Consider the following 23359-nt stretch of genomic DNA (forward strand, 5'->3'; position numbering starts at 1 on the left):
AACATAGTGAGGAAATGGAAGACCGTAGGCACAGTTCTTCTTAAGGCCAGAAGTGGCAGGCCACATAAAATATTGGAGAGGTAAAGGTGAAGGATGGTGAGAATGGCTCAAAAACAGCCCACGGACCACCTCCAAAGACCTACAACATCCACTTACTGCAGATGGTGTCACTGTGCATCCTTCAACAACTCAGTGCACTTTGCACAGGGAGAAGCTGTATGGGAGAGTGATGCGAAAGAAGCCTTTTTGCACACACGCCACAAACGGAGTCACTTGAGGTATGCAAATGCACATTTGGACAAGCCAGCTTCATTTTGGAATAAGGTGCTATGGACTGATGAAACAAAGATTGAGTTATTTGGTCATAACAAGGGGCGTTATGCATGGCGGCAAAAGAACATAGCATTCCAAGAAAAACACTTGCTACCCACAGTAAAATTTGGTAGAGGTTCCATCATGCTGTGGGGCTGTGTGACCAGTGCTGGCACTGGGAATCTGGTTAAAGTTGAAGGTTGCATGGATTCCACTCAATATCAGCAGATTCTTGAGACTAATGTTGAAGAATCAGTCACAAAGTTGAAGTTACGCCGGGGCTGGATATTTCAACAAGACAACGACCCAAAACACTGTTTAAAATCTACTCAGGCATTTATGCAGAGGAACAAGTACAATGTTCTGGAATGGTCATCCCAGTCCCCAGGCCTGAATATCATTGAACATCTGTGGGGTGATTTGAAGCGGGCTGTCCATGCTCGGCAACCATCCAACTTAACTGAACTGGAGATGTTTTGTAAGGAGGAATTGTCCAAAATACATTCATTCAGAGTCCAAACACTCATTACAGGCTATAGGAAGCGTCTAGAGGCTGTTATTTCTGCTAAAGGAGGCTCTACTAAATATTGATGTGATTTTTCTGTTGGGGTGCCCAAATTTATGCACCTGTCTAATTTCGTTTTGATGCATATTGTGCATTTTCTGTTAATCCAATAAATCTCATTTCACTACTGAAATATTACTGTGTCCTTCAGTTATTTGATAGATAAAAATGAAATTGCTGATCCAAACACCAAAATATTTATAAATGACAATCATGGAAATTGTCAGGGGTTCCTAAACTTTTGCATACGACTGTACCTGTTGAACTATACAGCCAGGTTCTGACCTCTTTTGTCTACTGCATGTAAATCACTACAGCTTTGTCAAGAATGGCCCCAGCATTTTATTTAAATAGTGAAGGAGCAGCGACACGCTCCCCTATTATCGACCAGCCCCCTGTGTAATGGGGCCTGTTACTACTGGTTTGCAGTAGTAAAATTATTTTAAAAAATGTATTTAAGATTATTTTTTAATGAATACATAACTGGTGTTAAATGGCCATTTTCTTTGTTACTTTTTCTTTATTTTCTTACATTTATACTTTAAAAGCCCATCGCCAGCCAAACTTAGATTACAGTTGGCATTTTCAGACTATAAGAAAATGTTGAAATCTGAAGAATTAGAGACTGCATCTTGTCAAATGAGTTCTGTTGATTACTGATTAAAATATCTGTTTATAAAACATGCAGTCCACTCCTCTTAAGACATCAGGAGTTGTGGTTTCACACTTCTTCTAAAATAATTTCATCTGTGCAGAAGCTGCGGTTTCCATGCACGACTAAATTTTGCAGTCATTTCTTTTGTTTTCTGTCCTTCAGTATCACACTCCATTCTACAGACAATGATGAAACATCTACCTGAATGCTTCTTCGTCCTTTCGATATTTCCTTCCCTACTTCCTACAGGTCAGTACACCTTATAGAGCTCTTCACTCAACCCTGACCCCCCTTTCTCACTAAAGTTCACCTCCCCTTTAGTACAGAGCATCCCTTCCACCCCTCAGTACACAGAGTTTCCCCCACCTCCCTCTTCCCCCAGTACACAGAGCCCCCCTTCTATCCCCCCCCCCAGTACAGAGCTCCCCCTGTATATAGTGCCCCTAGTAGATAGAGCTCCCCCAGTACACAGAGTCCCCCTTCTACCTCCCCCCCAGTACAGAGCGCCCCCAGTAGATAGAGCTCCCCCAGTAGATAGAGCTCCCCCAGTACACAGAGCTCCTCCAGTACTCAAACCCACAGTACATAGATAAGTAAAAAGAATTGAAAGGACAAAGGAATGTCCGCAAAAAGATAGCAGTAAGAAGGATCAACAACGGTCTATCAAAAATTAGTAAATACTTTATTGAGAGTAGAAATATCAATTAATAGCTCCACCATAGGTATAATATTACCATGATAGTGGAACCCCCTCCAGTGCACCCAATTTAAAACACAAACAAAAAATGACAACGTTGTCACAATATGGCACCACACCACGGGCCCCACACATACACTTTCATACAAGGCCTACTAGGAAGGAATTGGTGGTGCTTTCCAAAATAAGTCCAGTGTGTAATACTAGTCATGAATCTTCCAAAGTACCACACTACATACCTTGCATGTCCATGGTTGGGACTTAAATAAATAGAGGTATTCGAGATTAATTATGCAGCATTCACATACCAGCATTTAGCAAACACAACTTGGAAAGTTAACTCCAGCAGTTCCTGTCCTCTATTCAGCGCTGCTCACTGTCTCTCTTCACTGCTGTGTCAATCCGGCGGCTGGCCCTGGGTGTCAGTCACCTGGGTACAGTCCACATCCGGGCACTCCCGCACACTGTCACAGCTCGCCAATCCCTGCCCTGTCACAGCACCGCTGCCTGAGCCTGGCGCCCCACTGTCACTGCTTCACCCACCTGCCTGACACCCCCCAATGTGTGGGACCCGGGGCGGAATGCCCCCCCCCCCCCGCCCCCCTGTTGATATGCCACTGGCTCTGTGTGTCTTATGGACACATAGAGCAGGGCTCCTTGTAATGAGGATCCCCTCACCCACCCCCCCTTTATACCAACTTGAGTCCAGCAATGTGAATGAGAGCAGCGTCTCTCTGTCCTCACTGGACTGAGAGGCAACAGCAGGAGCCATGGGCTCCTGCTGCTGTAAATCACAGCCAGTGAGAAAGGAGGGGGAGTGGGGCCAAGCCATGCTCTGTGTATCAATGGACACACAGAGGCGTCTCAGGAGCGAGCATGCATGCGTGCCCCCATACCAAGCGGCTTGCTTTGGGGGCACTCAGCAGGGAGGAGGATCAAGAAGCACCAGGGGGAGACCCCAGAAGAGGAGGATCAGGGCTGCTCTGTGCAAATCCATTACACAGAGTGGGTGAATATAACATGTTTGTTATTAAAAAAAATGTGAAGCTTTACAATCACTTCAATGCTGTAAAGGAAATGTGTTAATTCTGTATATTATTGACTTCTATTTTGTATGTATTGCAGACTGGACTAATAATGTTTTCATTACATGTTGCATTCTTTTGGGTCCTGATTAGAAATTAGCCTACCTATGTTACGCCCCTTGTTACCATAAAAGTACAATTGTAATAATAATGTGACAGTAATCTTGTGTATAAAAAAACTTCAACAGAACAGTTATTTTGGAAAGATGCTGTGTGGATCTTTTGTGTCTGTTCCCTACTGCAGCAAAAATGTCCAGTGCATATATAATATAATGCATTAGTGAAGCAAACTATTTATCTTCCACGCTTTCAACTCCACCATTAATCTTTAGTGATGTACTCCACCCAAAACTACAACTTCTTTATGCACCTCTCTGCTGATTTGCTCTCACAGGTAGGAATGGGACCTACTAACTGACTGGTCCAAAAAACACTCTTTCCCATCAGGGATTAATCTCAAATTCCCTTAATGCAACTTAATGTCATTGGTGCAAATGAGCCCCAAAATAAACATCAGAGATACTCATACCACTTTCTGTTTAAAAAAGTATTTATTAGGACACAAGATTAAAAGCACTTACATGATATTATATCTATCCAAGTTCAAAGGAAACATAACACTTCTGCTACTTGCTGTTATGGAAATGGGATCACTCATCGTTCTACTCTCTTCTCCTCTCACCTCTGGAGGCCGACACCACCGGTAGCGTTGTGACATCACCTGTTGCTCATCCCTACACTTTACATCATGTGACTTTGTCAGGGGCTTTGATGGACAGGCAGACAGGAGGAGAAAACCAAAGTAAAAAAACTTATTAGTATGTTGCTTCTTCTTCATTGTCCAGTCACCAGGCTGTAGGTGAGAAGGTGACCTTGGTGTATCCCAAAAGATACCCTTTAAACACTAATGTCCTGTACACACGGTCGGATTTTCAGACGGAAAATGTGTGATGGGACCTTGTTGTCGAAAATTCCGACCATGTGTAGGCTCCATCACACATTTTTCATTGGATTTTCCAACACACAAAGTTTGAGAGCAGGCTGTAAAATTTTTCGACCACAAAATCCTTTGTCGGAATTTCCGATCGTGTGTACACAAATCCGACGCACAAAGTGCCACGCATGCTCAGAATAAATAAAGAGATGAAAGCTATTGGCTACTGCCCTGTTTATAGTCCCGACGTACGTGTTTTATGTCACCGCGTTCAGAATGATCGGATTTTCCGACAACTTTGTGTGACCGTGTGTATGCAAGACAAGTTTGAGCCAACATCCGTCGGAAAAAATCCTAGGATTTTGTTGTCGGAATGTCCGAACAAAGTCCGACCGTGTGTACGGGGCATTACTCACATACAGTAAAAGAAACCCCTCCATATGTACCTTCCTATCAGCTTGTATCTGCAAATGCCTCCATTTTCACTGCTTCTCAGTCGCTGCAGACATTTAACTTATCCAGCTAGTTTAACCCCTTCATGCTTAAGCCTTTTTCTGACATTTGTTGCCATATTTTTTGCTAGAAAATGACCTAGAACCCCCACAAATGATATATATATATATATATATATATATATATATATATTTAGCAGAGATCGTAGAGAATAAAATGGTGGTCGTTGCAATATTTTATATCTCACTGTATTTGCGCAGCTGTCAAACACAATTTTTTGGGGAAAAAAAGACACTTTCATGCATAAAACAAAAAACAAAACAGTAAAGTTAGCCCAATTGTTTTGTATAGTGTGAAAGATATTATGCCGAGTAAATAGATACCTAACATTTTTTTTTTTTAAACAAAAAGCTTTTATTAATGTTTGAAAATAACATTAGTACAATCATATTAACATTTGTACATAAGTTTCATTTAACAGTGAATAATTGACTTCAATAATAGAGTACTTACTGGTAAGGCCACCAAGGTGGTTACGCATCCGACCTATTGTTATATTGATAAATTATTTGGAAATACTCTAGCTTTGTATAGAAAAAATCTGTTATTTATTTTAAAAGGGAGAATAAATTTGTGGACCCCTGAGAGGTGTCCTTAGATATAGATATAGTAATAGTAATGAGGAGTAAAGAGGAGAAAAGAAAATAAATAAAAATAAAATAAAATAAATATATTATAGGAAAAATATTGGTCTATGTATAAAAGGTTTATCTTTATGTGAAAGTGGTATATGAATCGGAATATTTAAAAGTAATCCACGGTTGCCATATTTTATTAAAATCTTCTATATTCCCTTGTGTTGTTGCTCTGATCTCTTCCATTCCTTAAAGGAGATGTATTTCTTCCAGCCATTCCTTAATTGTAGGGGCGGTGGTGCTTCTCCAGTGTCTTGGTATCACTGTTTTAGCTGATGTGATTAAGAATCTGGTCAAAAAGTTTTTGTATTTTCTCAGAGTGCAATTGGGGATATTTATGAGGCAGCAAGCATCGTCTAGATGAATTGTCGTTTTTGTGATATGTTTTATGATCTTTATTACTTGATTCCTTAGGCTCGGTTCACACAGGGACGACTTGTCAGGCGACCTAGTCGCCTGACAAGTCGCCTCCCGTTCTGTGCTATGGAACCGTTCTAAGGGGAGCGACGCAAGTCGCTCCGACTTAGAAAAAGGTTCCTGTACTACCTTGGGGGCGACTTTGGGCGACTTGCATAGACTTCTATACAGAAGTCGTTTTGCAAGTCGCCCGGGCAGTCGTGTGCAGGTCGCCTCGGTGAGGCGACCTGCAAGTCGTGCCGCCTCTGGTGTGAACCGAGGCTAAAGGGTTTTATCAGGCCACACTCCCACCAGATATGATATAGAGTACCCTCTTCTTGGTTGCAGTGCCAACAATGTCCAGGTACTGCCGGAAACCATTTGTGTATTTTATTTGGTGTTATGTACCAATTTGTTAAAATTTTAAATGATGTTTCTTGCAATCTTACACTGATTGCACATTTGTGTGCGAACACACATGCATGTAACCATTGGTCTTTTGTAAAGGATTTATTTAAAGTTGATTCCCAGAAAGTTTTGTGTCTATTTGGTTCCTGTGCATCGCTGGACTGCAACCATGTGTATGTTAAGGAAACACTCTTATGCCGCGTACACACGGTCGGACTTTTCGGCTACAAAAGTCCGACAGCCTGTCCAACAGCCTTTCGACGGACTTTTGTCAGACTTTTGGCGGACTTGCGGCAGACTTTCTTACGAACGGACTTGCCTACATACGATCACACAAAAGTCCGACGGATTCGTACGTGATGACGTACACCGGACTAAAATAAGGAAGTTGATAGCCAGTGGCCAATAGCTGCCCTAGCGTGGGTTTTTGTCCGTCGGACTAGCACACAGACGAGCGGATTTCTGGGTCCGGCGTAATTACCACGTAAAGATTTGAAGCATGTTTCAAATCTAAAGTCCGTCAGATTTGCGGCTGGAAAAGTCCGCTGAAAGTCTACTGAAAGTCCAGGGAAGCTCACACACGATCGGATTGTCAGCCAGCTTTAGTCCGTTGGCGTCCGTCGGACTTTTGTAGACGAAAAGTCCGACCGTGTGTACGCGGCATTAGTGGTTGTAGTAGCTGAAAGACAAATAGTTTTGAAGGGTGTTAGTGGTCTAAAGAAATGTTTTTGTTTTTGAGTGTTCATAATGGATTCATGTATTTGTTGATATTCTCTGGGTTGTAGAGTTGTTTTTCCTATTTCTTTTTGTAATTCTGATAGAGATTTGATTTTGTTTTTCTGTAAACAGTGTGCCACTAAAAGTGGTGTGTTTCTGTTGTAAAGCGATTGGATAGAACCATCCATTCCCGGTGAGAAATCAGGGTTTGTTGTCAGAGGTGTTAATGGTTCCAGTGATGAGGTGAGGAAATGCCTCTGATTGATTGTTTGTAAGTTTTTTAAAGTGGCCCCAATGAGAGGAAGTTGTTTTAATTGTTTTGGGCATAGGTTCCAGGGTATCCATGGTGTATGTGATGTCGGAATAGATCCCATATTGTTCTCCAATCCCACCTAATCTTTATTCTCTTTGTGGCATGTCCAATCTATGATTCTCGTTAGGTGTGCGGCTAGATAATAATTTTTAAAATTAGGAAAACCCATGCCTCCCTTTTGTTTATTCATAGTTAGTAGGTTTAAACTAATTCTGGGTTTTTTGGCGGCCCAAAGGATTTTTCTTAGTATAGTGTGTAAAGATTTAAAGAAGCTTGAAGGTAGTAATATGGGTATTGTTTGGAAAAAGTATAGTATTCTGGGTAAGACTGTCATTTTAATTATAGCTGCCCTACCGAACCATGAAAAATATTTCAATGTCCACTTCTCTAGGTCTTTGGTGATCTTTGATACCTAACATTTAATGCTTTGAAATTGCACACGCTCGTGGAATGGCGACAAACTACTTAAAAATCTCCATAGAAAAAAATTCTACAGGTTACTAGTTTAGAGTTACAGAGAAGGTCCTGTGCTAGAATTATTACTCTTGCTCTAACGATTGCGACAATACCTCATATGTGTGGTTTGAACACTGTTTACATTTTGCGGGCGCGACTTACGTATGTGTTCACTTCAGGTTTAAATTTTATTTTATTTTTTTCTTATTTATTTAATTTATTTTACACTGTCTCTTTAAAAAAAAAAAATTCGGATGATTTTTAGTGCTGTCACAAGGAATGTAAACATCCCTTGTGACAGTAATAGGCAGTGACAGGTACTCTTTATGGAGAGATCTGTGGTCTATAAGACCCCCCGATCCCTCCTTTGCACTTAAAAGCATTCAAAACGCCAAGTTTGGCTGTTTTGAATGCTGTAATCTTTTTAAATTTGGTGCCTTTATCCACTTCAGCCCCGGAAGATTTTACCCCCTTCCTGACCAAAGCACTTTTTGCAATTCAGCAGTGGGTCGCTTTAACTGACAATTGAACAGTCATGCGACGTTGTACCCAAACAAAATTGACGTCCTTTTTTCCCCACAAATAGAGCTTTCTTTTGGTGGTATTTGATCACCTCTGTGGTTTTTATTTTTTGCACTATGAACAAAAAAAGAGCGACAGTTTTGAAATAAAAGCAATACTTTGTACTTTTTGCTATAATAAATATCCCCATTTTTTTTTTAAAAAAGCTCATTTTTTCTCAGTTTAGGCCGATATGTATTCTTCTACATATTTTTGGTAAAAAAAAAACGCAATAAGCGTATATTGATTGGTTTGCGCAAAAGTTATAGTGTCTACAAAATATGGGATAGATTTATAGCATTTTTATTATTATTTTTTTCTTACTGGTAATGGCGGCGATCTGTGATTTTTATCATGACTGCGACATTATGGGGGACACATCGGATAATTTTGACACATTTTTGGGACCATTGGCATTAATACAGCGATCAGAGCTATAAAAATGCATTGATTACTGTAAAAATGTCACTGGCAGTGAAGGGGTTAACACTAGGGGGCGATCAAGGGGTTAACTGTGTTCCCTCTAGTATGTTCTAACTGAAGGGGGGAGGGGACTGACTAGGGGAGATGACAGATCGCTGTACATACTTTGTATAAACAGACGATCTGTCACTTCTCCCCTCAAAGAACTGGGATCTCTGTGTTTACACAGAGATCACACAGAGATTACACAGAGATTACACAGAGATCCCGGTTCTCGCTGTGTCACGAGCGATCGCGGGAGCTCGACGGTCATCGGGACCGCCAGGCACTCTCATCGGCTCTGGGGGCAAGCAGCGGGCGCACGCGCCCTTGGTGGTTGCCTAAGGAAGCGACGTAACATGACGTAGATTCGCCTGCCCGTGCCATTCTGCTGCAGTAAAATTGCAGTGGCTGGTCGGGAACAGGTTAAGTCACCTGTAAACCAGAAGTGATGTCATGTAATGGCTTCCAGGTTACTAGATCCGAGACCCAATCAAAACCGATTTTGGCTTCGTTCGGGTCCCCGGCTGGTCGCTCGGGCCTCCCAGTGGGGCGGGAGATTCCGGGCAAGCCGCGGAAGGTGGGAGGCTTTAAGCCGCATCGGTTGTTAGCCCAAGAAAGACGACCATTTGCTCTAAAATAACGCTACCAGGGTGATGTGTGCAGCTGCATGCATCACTCCAGTACAACCCCTTCAAGCTGAGGCCGCATATTTGCATTCGGTCGGCGTGAAGGGGTTAAATAACTGCTCCTCCTGCCTAATGTAAAGGTTATTCCCACCAGCTCATACATTCTGTAGTGATTGGCACTTTGTGCTGTTTCTCCCTCTCCCAGTTTGAGCTCTACTGTACCATGGATTATAAAAACCTGAAACCAAGTCCAATTCAGGTACCAACATTTCTTGCATTTAAAAAAAAATTATACTTCATGTGTTTATGAATAAAAAGCCACATTAATTTGTGTCTTTTATATCTGCCTGGAGTTCAGCTTAAAAAACGAGAAAGTATCCACACACCCAGTGGTTATCTGTGGTTGTGATGAATGAGCTACACTGGACAAAGACAGATGCATCCAGGCTACTACAAGTCTGTTATTTAGGCACTTCTGTGCCAAGATGGCATCCCAAATCTTACAGGATTTCTGCATCCAGTATTACACGCTGCCCTCCCCCACCATTATGGCTGCAGGGAGCCCATATTAGAGGACAGTTTAGTTTAATGGCACAATGCCACCTTCAGGTCGGCAGACAAACTGCAGCCCCAAACCTGCCTACATGTGTCCTCTTTGGGGAGCTTTCCCCTCACTTTCAGACAACAGTGTAGAAAGTGATGGGTAAAAGGAAAATCTACTAATGGGACATCAGAAAATTACACTCACATTAAGGAGATTTAATCTTGTCTACACTTTTGTTTCAAGAGCAGGAAGTGAGGGGAAATCTCAAAGGGGTCACACATAGCAATAGAAGCCTGACAGTGGTTCTTACACTCATGGGTTATGGCAGGGGATTTACGTTTTACATTTTCTAGTTTTAATTAGTGGAGCCTGTTGTCTTCTACCATCCAAGATCCAGGATAGAATGATCACCTTTACACTTCTACCCTTATTGTGTATACAGGAGGAGAGGATGTCCCTGTCATACTGAATGGTCTTATAAACCAATCCATCCCAATGTCACTAAGTGGAGGTCCATCAGGCCCTGTACATCTAGTAATCTGGAACTTCAAAACAAAACCATTTGTGACTTACACAAATAATCAGCTTAATGTTATAGAAGAAAATTTTAAAGGAAGACTGGAGATCCTGGATGATGGAAGAGTGCTGAAGATTGGATATCTGAGACTGGAGGACAGTGGACTGTATACTGGAACTATAACTGTTACCAACAACACAAACTATAAGAAAGTCTACAACCTCACTGTGTATGGTAAGTGGTCATCTGTGCATTCTTTAGTTTAACTGGCTGAAATATTATCACTGGTTTCCAATCTCTTTATGGAGAACACAGAACATCATCAACATATTTAAAAGCTCCCATCTGTTTAATAAGACCACAAGTATTTAAGATAGCCCCATTTAGTCTGTGTATTTACCCATTACCCTATAGGAAGATGGACAAATTATCAGGAACCAATGTTTCCTGAAAATTATTTGTATTCTTTACATTTTGCGGAAATTATTTGCAGTTTTTTTTTTGTTATTCTTTTTTTATTTATGGTAAACATCTACAGTATGTATTGATGTTTTTATTTCTTTTTCTTTAGTTTAATTTTTAATATTTTTTTATTTGTTTTTTAATTATATTTCCTAAAATTTCATTGACTATGGGTAATTTTTACTAAATTATTGCAATGGGCAACATTCTTAGTATATGTAAAATGTATTTGTTTTTACATATTATATTCATTTGTAATATTGACCAGAGGGTGTACATGTGTGTAGGTGAATTCTGTCCTTTCTCTCAACCCACTGCAAGTGAAACAAGCTTCTGTATTTTTTTTTTGATGCTATGCTTTTGGTTGTCTGCAATGTGGTTGATGCTAAACATGTATGTCTCACCAATAGTGTAAAAAAGTTCAGCTTGCAAAACCTCTACATATTTTGGGGAACAAATGTTCTACATTGCATACATTTTCATTTTTGCTTAACCATACTTATTTAATAGGAAGTTTGCTCCCCTCCCCCCCAAAAAAATAAATAAATCCTGAGCTCTCTACATATGGTACTGTTTCCATTCTGGATAAATATACTTATCAGCCCAGCAGATCCAGCTTTGTCCTCTTTTCCCACACTGCTCTCCTTGTGCAAGTCTGTTCCATCATCTTCCTTTTGTATGCCATCAGGGGGTCGGCTGTCACCAGTGGCGTACCAACTAGGGGGGCAGTCCGCCCTGGGTGCCACACATTGGAGGGGGTGTCAGGCCGGTGTTCCGTCAAAATAGCCAATTCATCAAGATCTCCAATTACGTCACTAAACCGCCAGTAATTGGAGGACACCGCCAACCGCATACACTCCAGTACACGGTATTATCAGAGGATATTGGTAGTTCGCTCGGATACTAACCAACAAAATGACCGCGTGTCAAAACAGAAAAGTCTTCGTGTACCGGAGTGTACACGCTTACCGGTGCTGTGTCAAAACTTTTACTGACGGTTTACAGTAACCGGAAGTGACGTAATTGGAGATCTTGATGAATTGGTTATTTTGACAGAACACCGGCGCCACTTAGGGGTGTCAGCGCCGCTCTGCCTCCAGCCTGATACACCGGCCAATCCTCCATTGACGTCCGACTCCAGCGATGCCCCAAAACCCGGACAGATCTGCCCAGCGGCCTCCCAAGCGCCCCCTGTAGCACGTCTAGTGCAGGACTTCACCCAGCAGGCAGGAATGTGTGTGAGAGGTGCTCGGAGGATCTGCCTGTGCCTAACCTGCCTCTTGCTGCTCCTACCCCTGGGACTGGCCTGGACCTACAGGGAGGAGGTGGAGAGTGACAAGTGAGTTCCTGATCTCTGACTGGCCACATTGTAGAAGCTCCAGGTGGGGGGGCCCTGTGGGCCTTACCCGTCATCTTCATCTTCACCTCCCCTGCTGATTATAACACAGGGCTGATGGCTTTATAGGTCTAGATGAGAGCTCCTTCACACAGTACAGATAATACAGAACACATTTCCAGGGTTCTACAGCTGTCCGATATCCATGATATCACCCCTACAGTGCAGGGATCTGTCATAGATGTAGATGAGGAACACACAATACAGAACTTCCAGAGGCTGTGATAGAACTGAAAAAGTGGTATCAGACAGCTGCAGAGCCCTGGGAATGTGTTCTGTGCTGTGTGCTCCTCATCTACACCTATGATAGAACTCCTACAGTGCAGGAACCTATCACAGCCCTTAGCTGCAGACAGGGTGGCTATAAATCAATGATTTAAAAAAAAAAAAAATCGGGTTTTTGTTATTTAAATCAGATTTTTTTTATTTTTATAAAATTTATTTTAATAAAATGCTTTTGGAGTAAAAGTCAATCTAAAAATAGTTTTCTATTTAAGATACATGAATAATTTAGTTTATTCAGCAGAAGGGATCCGAGACCCAATCACAGCCGATTCTGGCTTTGTTCGGGTCCCCGGCTTAGTTATGTAGCATGAGGCTGTATATTCTGCAATATTTACATTTTTTGGTAAACTCATTCAGTGAATCCAAGCTCTGCAAGCTGAGATAACATGCACTGTATTGAGGCATTCACACAATTTTTCAGTAACCATGAGATAAAACAAGGTTCAGGAATATCCCTTTATCCCATTGTTTTGCAAATTTATGTACACTACAAACTGTATGATTGAATTGGTTCGGATATCGCTGTTTTACTAACCTGACAGCCTATTATTCTAAAAAGGAAACCTTCATTTTGTTTGCAAATATTTAAGATTCTAACTATCAGTAAGATTGAGTCCTTACATTTAAAGAGCACCTGTCATTTCAGATCCATCATGGCACGCCTGTTAGCGGGCATTCACTCATCTGCTGCCGCCACATCCCTCACCTTGTTGTGTCACTGCCAGATTACCGGCTGTCCTATTAAAGTGAATGAGACTGTAGGTGAGCCAACAGCAGGTCAGAGGAGGAGCCGCTGTGGGACAGAGATGACAGTTGCTCTTAAAAAATTATGATTTAAAATTGAGTTGATTTAAATCAAGCCTTTTACTAGTGATTTAAATCATGATTTATATCGACTTGATTTAAATCAAATCCACCCCGGCTGCAGACCCCTGGAAATGTTTTCTGTATTATCTGTACTGTGTGTTCCTCACCTACACCTATAGAAGGTTCCTCAAAATCGTGCAACTTCATCTGAAATTGCACAATTTCAAATCCACATGTCAGTGCGACTTCAAAGACATCTGTGCGGCTTCATGCACAGATGTCTATGCAAGTCTCACCCAAAATCGGCAAAAGTAGTGCAGGAACTACTTTTTCAAATCGGTGCAGCACCGCAAAGTCGGCGTTGCACCAATTTGAGCAACAGGATGGGACTTATCATGTGATTTGACCTGTTCAACCCGCTCCAATATGAACGAGGGCTGAAAGCTTCATTCGCAGGACTGTAAAATATTTACTGATGGTATTACAAATGTGTTTTCTAGTAGAAATGTTCCTGGGTAATGAGAATGATGATAATGAGGAGAATGGAGTTATAGGTAGCTGCTGCAGGGCGTCCCCAGGTGGGGGCGCGCTGAGAGCGGAGTAGGGATGGAGGAGCTGCTAGGATGTATTCCTGGATAAAGATCTTCATCATGGAGTTGGTGTCGAGCTGCTGTGACCGGGAAACACAGAACTTGTACACAGGAGAAGATCGGTGAAGGAGAAGCAAAAGTAGGACTGAGGAGAGTAGCACAAAGTTCTGTGACCGAGGAATACAGAACTTGCACACAGGAGAAGGTCAGTGTGTAAGAAGCAAAAGGAGAATAGTTGTATAATAGCTGTGTAGTGCAGAATGCTGTGGCCGGGGAATGCAGCCTTTGCAGTTATGGACTGGCTGGGAACAGTAGTCCGACTATTACCATGTGCTAGGCCCTTGGGGAGAGGTACCGAGTATCTCTAGCCTGGTAAAGCACTCCGGTAATACCTTTCAAGAGACAGTGTAGCTACCAATTCACTAAGCCACCGGGGAGAGGTATTGCATGCCTCTGGCTTGCTGATTTTGTCATGGTAGTGCAATAGAGTTTGTGGATCGGCTTACCTGTCTCCATGTGTTCATCTCTAGAGACCAGCTGACCCTCACCTGACTGCTTTTGTAACCTCTCCTCTAAGCATGGCCCCACCCCAGGACCTATCAGGGAACCCTATATTAACCTGTGCACTGCAAGCCAGCAGGGCTGATCAACCATTGTGTGTTAGCCTCCGTGTGTACTTGCTGTGTTTCCTACGTCTGATTCCTGTTAGCGACTTTGGCCTGTTCTTACTATTCCTGTCTGCTCGTGACCCTGACCTTTGGCGTGTTCCCGACCATCCCTGTTTGCCTGTGACCCTGAACCTTGGCGTGAACTCTGTTGTCCTTGTCTGCTTGTGGCCCCGACCTTGGCTTGTCCCTTACTTTCCTTGTTGTTCCAGCCTGCTGCCTCCTTCCTCTTCTCCTGTAGTCTACCGTGAGCGTGAGCTGTGAGACCCTGGGGGCCGCGACCTGGAGCCAGACTGCAGCGCAGTTCATCCTTATCACTAAAGCCTCAAGGTGACCTGACAGATTTGCTGAAGCAACACCATTCAAGTACAGCCAGCAAACTGGGGTTATTCAGAGTGATCCCTTTTTGTATTACTGGAAGTGATGATACAGGAGTCGAACAGTTTTGCAGTAGAGGATTTGTACAAGAAGAGAGGAATAAAGAGGAGTGATAATCTGCAGGAGTGAGTGCCGAGGAATGGAGCAATAGTCTGCAGAGGAGATATGCAGAGTAATAGACTGTGAATGTTAGAAGTGCATCATTTTCAGGGCTAAAGCTGCTAATCAATGTTCTACAAATGTGATGACAATTCAATGAGTGCTATGGGCATCCCATATCTTCCTTTACCCCAACCAAGTTGTATCCCACAATAAACGCAACAAAACTACGCAAATGACTGCTCATTGTCTCAGAGGTGATAGATGGGGGTCTGGCAGCAGGGTGATTTGGTAGATGCTAGTAACTAGTGGTAACCAACCGCTACATCAGTAAAATACTTGCGTTTAAACACATAAAGACGCGTTTGTGCACAAATTTGTGCAATAAATATTCTTGAAAATATTACAAATTTTTGTGGGTGCTTTTACATTTTAAAGTTGGAGGGTGTGCCAGATATAGGATCTACCCCGGGTGCAAAGTGCTCTAGGTACACCCCTGGCTGTCACTTCTGGGTTCTTGCAGCCAGTTCCTTGATGATGTGGTGTCCCATGAATCATCTTGCCTGCAGCCTTCCGGGATATGTGAAGTCTGTAATAAATAAAACCATTTTTTCTAATTTTAGTTATTTAAAATTATTTAACCACTTTGCGCCCGCACTATGGCCGAAAGACAGCTACAGAGCGGGCTTAAAATGCCGGGAGGGCGTAAATAGACATCCTTCCGTTCTCGCGCTGCCCGTGTGTCCCATGGGGGCTGCGTGGCACGCTCTGTGATCGCCGAGTCCTTGGGACTCGTCTGATCACAGTGCAGGGTAAAGGGCCAATCAAGGCGGGCCCTTTATCATATGATCAGCTGTCAGCCAATGACAGCTGATCACAGAAGTAAACAGAAAGTAAACTCTGTCAGCATGAAGAAAAGAAGAAAGCCGTTAACCGGCTTCTGGTAGAGGGACATTGGTCCCTTAGTGATCACCAGTGCTACAAACCAGTGCCCTTCAGTGGGTACAGTGTTGCATGACTGCGCAATTGTCATTCAAAATGTCAGAATAGAACATGGGTTGAATCAGTTTGAGCTTCAGGCACTTCCTTGGTTAAACTTATCTTCCTGTGGTACTCAACAAGACATGCTCTCTTCTTTACCTTTTCTTACATCTCATTTATTGAGCATCTGGTATAAAATGATTTTGCGGTTAGGGCTTTCTTCGCAAGTAGGACCTATGACACTCTTATTTGGCAATCCTCAATTTCCACCTGCAGTAGATCGGTTACAGTTTTTATTATGGAACAAAGAGTCTCACCAAAGAGTGAGCCACATTCTCTGTCAGGGCAAACTTCCATCCATAACGAATGTAATTTCTACACAACAGCCCTCACTTATGCAATGGTTGGAATATCAGCAAGTAATGTCATTCCTACCCTCTACTCCCTTAAACCAATCTTTTAATAGAGATCTAAATTTGTTTGAGTCTATTTTGTTACAAAGTACTAAACCAAAACATGTTCTATCAGCAATATATAAGCTATGAGCGTGTTTCTCGTTGGTATTGATGTCCAGCATCCCTGCAGCGTATATACCCAGATGCATCTGACATATGTTGGCGGTGTCATTCTGCTAAGCGTTCGTTGATACACATTAGGTGGGAATGCCCCAAATTCCTAATTTTTGGGACAGGATCATGCAGCTGCACACTACTGTTACAGGAGAGCTAGTCCCCAATACACCACAAATTACTCTGCTATGCATTCTCCCAGGCTACTATAAAAAATATTAAAAAGGGTCTACTTAGACACTGGTTAACAGCGGCAAGATTGGTTATCCCGCGACATTGGCGATCAATACAATCGCCATCAGTGAAGGAATGGATAATGGAAATGGATTACATTGAGAGGACGGAGACCCTCCTGGCACACAAATTGGATACATATGAAAAATGCCGTCAGGTATGGGCCCCCTGGAGGACTTATAGGGAGTCATCAGGAAATTAGTATGATTTATGGGAATTTGAGCAGAATCTAAATAAGACATAATAATCTTTCAAAACATGATCTTTATGTGTTGCCATCATTTTCCCCCATCTTTTTTTTTGTTTTGTTTTGTTGTTGTTTTTTTTATTGTCATGTAAGCTTGTATAATGTATTCGTAAATTGACTGATGGTATGATTATGCCATTAACCGCTTGACATCCGGAGGACGTCATATGACGTCCTCGACTTTCAGGGCTTATATCTGAATGATGTCTGAGGCTACAGACATCATTCAGATACCGGCATTTTCAGCCGGCGATTCCGTACACCATAAGAATGATCATAGCGGCTGTTCCGCCGCTTGATCGTTCTTACGGGCGGCGGGAGGGGACGTCCCCCCCCTCCCGCCGCCCTCCGGTGCTACTACCGACTCACCTCAGCGATCGGTGAGTCGGATAGCGGATCCGCCGGCGCCGGATGTTCACCATAGAGATTTCCGGCGGACCAGATGGTCGCCGGAGTCTCTATGATCGTTCGGAAGCCGGGCGCGATGTTATGACGTCACGCCCGGCCTCTGCATTCAAAAAAACGGCGCCGCTTCGGCTGTGAAGCGGCGATCGTTTTATTTTTTTTTTTTATTTTAGGCTTCCCAGCCTAGAGGTGAGATGTGGGGTCTTATTGAGTACCAAAGTTTGGCGCCATTCCACGAGCGTGTGCAATTTTGAAGCGTGACATGTTAGGTATCTATTTACTCGGCGTAACTTCATCTTTCACACAATGCAAAAAAATTTGGCTAACTTTGCTGTTTTGTTTTTTTTTAAAGCATGAAACTGTTTTTTTTTTTTAAAAAAAACGCGTTTGAAAAATTGCTGCGCAAATACCGTGCAAGATAAAAAGTTGCAATGACTGCCATTGTATTCTCTAGGGTCTCTGCTAAAAAAACATATATAATGTTTGGGGGTTCTATCTAATTTTATAGCAAAGAAATGATGATTTTTGACATGTAGTAGCGAAGTGTCAGAAATGGCCTGGATGCCAAGTGGTTAATGTATGCATATTTGTCTATTTGTATAATTTTCTAATAAAATTAACCACTTCAATACAAGGCATTTTCACCCCCTTCCTGCCCAGACTAATTTTTAGTTTTCATCGCTGTCGCACATTGAATGACAATTGCGTGGCCGTGTGACGTTGTACCCAAACAAAATTGATGTCTTTTTTTCCCCTACAAATAGAGCTTTCTTTTGGTGGTATTTGATCACCTCTGTGGTTTTTATTTTTTGCGCTATAAACAAACGAAGAGCGTCAATTTTGAAAGAAAAACACAATATTTTTTACTTTTTGCTATAATAAATATCCCAATGTTTTTTAAAAAAACTAATTTTTTCCTCAGTTTAGGCAGATATGTATTCTTCTACATATTTTTGGTAAAAAAAAAAATCACAAAAAGGGTATATTGATTGGTTTGCGCAAAAGTTATAGCGTCTACAAAATACGGGATAGATTTATGGCATTTTTTTTTCTACTAGTAATGGCGGCGATCTGCGATTTTTTTTCGTGGCTGCGACATTATGGCAGACACATCGGACACTTTTGACACATTTTTGGGACCATTTACATTTATACAGCAATCAGTGCTATAAAAATGCACTGATTACTGTGTAAATGTGACAGGCAGGGAAGGGGTTAACACTAGGGGTGATCGAGGGGTTAAATAGGTTTCCTAGGGACTGATTCTAACTGTAGAGGGAGGGGACTCACAAGGGGAGGAGACCGATTGGTGTTCCTCTGTACTGGGAACACAGATCGGTCTCACTGTCACCTGACAGGACATGGATCTGTGTGTTTACACACACAGATCCACGGTCCTGCTGTGTTACTGGGCAATCGCGGGTACCCGGCGGACATCTCGCCAGTGCCCCCTAGGCGGCCGGGAAGCCCAGGACGTCATATGATGCCCACCCAGGATGGGAGATCCCATCTGCAGGCGTCATATTACTATGGGCGGGTACTGAAGTGGTTAAGATTGACAAAATGTGAGAATATTGGCAGGAAGGGGCTATAAGTGCCCAGTAAGCAAGTGGTTAAAGGGTACCTCCATTTTTGTGAGAAAAAAATTAGCAAATAAAAAAAGTAATATAGTGTATACAATTACTACATAAATCATATTGTAATTGAATCTTATTAAAAAATAAAACATTTTCAATCTGCAGTGCTGTAATTTTTTGTAAAATCCAGTGCAATATGGCTACCTGTAGGCGTTCTGTACACAAAATGTGTACAGAACGCCCCCCCAAAAAAATATAATTTCATGCTTGTGTGATTGGCTCACTGAGTTTCCCAGAAGTCTGCACTAAGATACAAGTCAGATTTTTGGCATCCCCTGCAACAAAAACGTCATTTTTGGCGAGATACTCTCAAAGGGAAATCACATCTAAATGGATGTAGACCCTGCCACTTTCCTCATCAGAACACTGCATGTGAAGCAGCTGATTGATATGTAATCATAAAAACACTCCCATACAGCCTTTCTCAACCTTTGAGAGGAACCTCATCAACTAACAATAGTGGATCTGACTGTAATAATGCTTTGAACAGCCTCCTAGCACAAAAGAAGTTCATTGTTTAGGAAGCACCGAGGTCAACTGATTTAGCTTCTTGACTTTGACCATCTCTTTGTCCAAAATGTAATTCCCAGAACTTCACCTGGCTTCTGAAGGAGAAAGTCTTTGAAAAGAGGTACTGTTTCAAAGAAGGATTAAACCTACTTATACTAACCCTATTACCCTAGTGTTATACACACACTGCTAAGGTGCACAAAGATCCAACCCAACCGCTGGGTAGAAAAAACATACTGGGGATTGGATCTTTGTTACAACTGGTACTTTATTTGACAGAGTTTTGTCCTCTTTCTTGCAGAACAATAAAGCTTACATTACAGATAGGGCTGATTGTTTTTAAAAAAAAAACAAAAACAAAAAAAAAACAAACCAAACTCTCCCTCATATATTCTGAAATCTGTTTAGTAAGTTGTGATGTAGTTAGCTTAAGCTTATATACCTCAATCACTCGCACTCACATGCTTGTAAACTACTGTTGTGGCTTGTATATAGAGTTACCACCTCGTCCCTTTAAACCCGGACACATATTAATTACACAGGTTCTGTGGCTGATTAAGGTGGTAATTAAACTCACTTGTTGCCTTATCTGCATTTATTTAGCCTCAGAACCTGTGTAATTCATATGTGTTTGGGTTTAAAGGGATGAGGTGGCAACCCTACTTGTATACCGAATTAGAAATTGACTTTCTTGTAAAACTCTCTTGGAGTTTAACTTACATAACAATTACTTCTCATTTAACCACATGCCGACCGGGCCATAGCCGAAAGACGGCTACAGCGCGGTCGGCTTATCCCGGGAGGGCGTCCATGGACGTCCTCCCAGAATCCTGCTCTCGCACGCCTCCTGGGGCGAGCACCCGAGAACATCCGTGACCGCCGGGTCCCGGACCCGACGGATCAGGGTAAACGGCCGTGATGCCGGAGCGATCACATTTAAACAAACCAACGTCATATCATGACGCCGGTTCCTCCCTCCCCTCTGTGTACCGGTCGGTACAGTGTGAGAGGAGAGGGGGAGGGATCGGATGGCAGCAGCGCTGTGGGCTGCATGTGTAGTGCCCACAGCGCTGCTCTGTGACAAATGCAGTCACATCCATCCATCCATCCATCCATGCTCAGCCATCCCTCCATACACCAATGCCCTGCACTACTCTGCAATACCCAGCAATACCGTGCAATACTCTGCAATGCCCTGCACTACTCTGCAATACCCCGCAATACTCTGCAATACTCTGCAATACCCCGCAATACCCTGCAATACTCTGTAATACCCCGCAATACCCCGCAATACCCCGCAATACCCTGCAATACCCTGCAATACCCTGCAATACTCTGCAATACTCCGCAATACCCCGCAATACCCAGCAATACCCCGCAATACCCCACAATACTCTGCAATACCCTACAATACTCTGCAATATTCTGCAATACCCCGCAATACTCCACAATACTCTGCAATACCCTGCACTACTCTGCAATACTCTGCAATACCCCGCCATACTCTGCAATACCCCGCCATACTCTGCAATACCCAGCAATACTCTGCAATACGCAACCATACTCTGCAATACCCCGCCATACTCTGCAATACCCAGCAATACTCTGCAATACGCAACCATACTCTGCAATACCCAGCCATACTCTGCAATACCCAGCCATACTCTGCAATACGCAACCATACTGTGCAATACCCAGCCATACTCGGCTATACTCGGCTATACTCTGCCATACTCGGCTATACTCTGCCATACCCAGCCATGCCCAGCTACGCTCGGCCATACTCTGCCATGCTCAGCCATACTCGGCTGTACTCGGCCTCTGTATGTGGCCAGGCTGTGGAAGTCTCACACATGTGGTATCGCCGTACTCAGGAGGAGTAGGAGAATAGGAGAATCTATTTTGGGGTGTAATTTTTGGTATGTACATGTTATGTGTTAGAAATATTGTATAAATGGACAACTTTGTGTAAAAAAAAAATGTGTTTTAACCACTTCCCGCCCACTGTCATATGACGTCCTTGACTTTGTGTGGGGATATCTGAATGATGCCTGCAGCTACAGGCATCATTCAGATATCAGCTTTCTCAGCCACCAATTCCCTACACCATAAGAATGATCATAGCGGCTGTTCCCCTGCTTGATCGTTCTTATGGGAGGCGAGAGGGGACGTCCCCCCTTCCTGCCGCCCTCCGGTGCTTCTACCGACTCACCGCTACGATCGAAGCCAGGATCATTTTTTTTTTAATTATTTCAGGCTTCCCAGCCTAAAGGTGAGATGTGGGGTCTTATTGACCCCATATCTCACTGTAAAGAGGACCTGTCATGCCATATTCCTATTACAAGGGATGTTTACATTCCTTGTAATAGGAATAAAAGTGATCAATTTTTTTTTTTTTTGGAAAAAAGTGTCAAACTAAAATAAATAAAGTAAAATGAACAATAAAAAAAAAAACAATTTTAAAGTGCCCCTGTCCCTGTGTGCTCGCATGCAGAAGCGAATGCACACGTAAGTCCCGCCCACATATGAAAACAGTGTTCAAAGCACACATGTGAGGTATTGTGCGAACGTTAGAGCGAGAGCAATAATTCTGGCCCTAGACCTCCTCTGTAACTCAAAACATGTAACCAGTAAAAAATTTTAAAGCGTCGCCTTTGGGGATTTTTAAGTAGTGAAGTTTGGCGCCATTCCACGAGCGTGTGCAATTTTGAAGGGTGACATGTTAGGTATCTATTTACTCGGCGTAACTTCATCTTTCACATTATGCAAAAACATTGGGCAAACTTTACTGTTTTGTTTTTTTTTAAAGCACAAAACAGTTTTTTTTTCCCAAAAAAAAGCGTTAAAAAAATTGCTGCACAAATACCGTGCGAGATAAAAAGTTGCAACAACTGCCATTATTCTCTAGGGTCTTTGCTAAAAAAATATATATGTTTTGGGGTTCTATGTAATATTCTAGCAAATAAATGATGATTTTTACATGTAGGAGAGAAATGTCAGAATTGGCCTGGGTGCTCCACCTGAAGCCTGAAGGTGCTCCCTTCATGTTGGGCCTCTGTATGTGGCCGCGCTGTGTAAAAGTCTCACACATGTGGTATCGCCATACTTGGGAGTAATAGCAGAATGTGTTTTGGGGTGTAATTTGTGGTATGCATATGCTGTGTGTGAGAAATAACCTGCTAATATGACAATTTTGTGAAAAAAAAAAAAGAAAAAAAAAATCTTGATTTTGCAAAGAATTGTGGGAAAAAATGACAACTGCAAAAAACTCATCATGCATCTTTCTAAATACCTTGGAATGTCTTCTTTCCAAAAAGGGGTCATTTGGGGGGTATTTGTACTTTTCTGGCATGTTAGGGTCTCAAGTAGGCCGTCAGTACTTCAGGTGTGATCAATTTTCAGATATTGGCACCATAGCTTTTGGACTCTAAAACTTTCACAAAGACCAAATAATATACACAAATTTGTACTTATTTTTACCAAAGATATGTAGCAGTATAAATTGTGGCCAAAATTTACGAAGAAAAATTACTAATTTGCTAAATTTTATAACAGAAACAAAGAATTTCATTTTTTTACCGAATGTTCAGTCTTTTTTCTTTTATAGCACAAAAAATAAAAAACCCAACGGTGATTAAATACCATCAAAAGAAAGCTCTATTTGTGTGAAACAAAGGACAAAAATTTCATATGGG

At 42.3% G+C, this 23359-nt stretch overlaps 1 protein-coding gene across 2 annotated transcripts in view; it reads left to right on the top strand.

The window, feature by feature from the left end:
• Positions 1-1626: 1626 nt before the first annotated feature.
• Positions 1627-23359, top strand: part of LOC141117017 (SLAM family member 9-like) — a 169483-nt gene continuing 147750 nt past the window's right edge. Inside the window, exons 1-2 of one of the 2 annotated variants that reach the window (XR_012237082.1) lie at positions 1627-1781; positions 10325-10633. Coding sequence is in view for 1 of the 2 variants with exons in the window: in XM_073609587.1 (XP_073465688.1) it covers positions 1718-1781; positions 10325-10633 (373 nt within the window). In the remaining variant the exon portion in view is untranslated. The remainder of the gene's footprint in view (positions 1782-10324; positions 10634-23359) is intronic. The other variant, XM_073609587.1, reaches the window with a different exon arrangement.

Source organism: Aquarana catesbeiana, linkage group LG13, assembly GCF_042186555.1.
Source record: "Aquarana catesbeiana isolate 2022-GZ linkage group LG13, ASM4218655v1, whole genome shotgun sequence".
Lineage (NCBI taxonomy): Eukaryota > Metazoa > Chordata > Amphibia > Anura > Ranidae > Aquarana > Aquarana catesbeiana.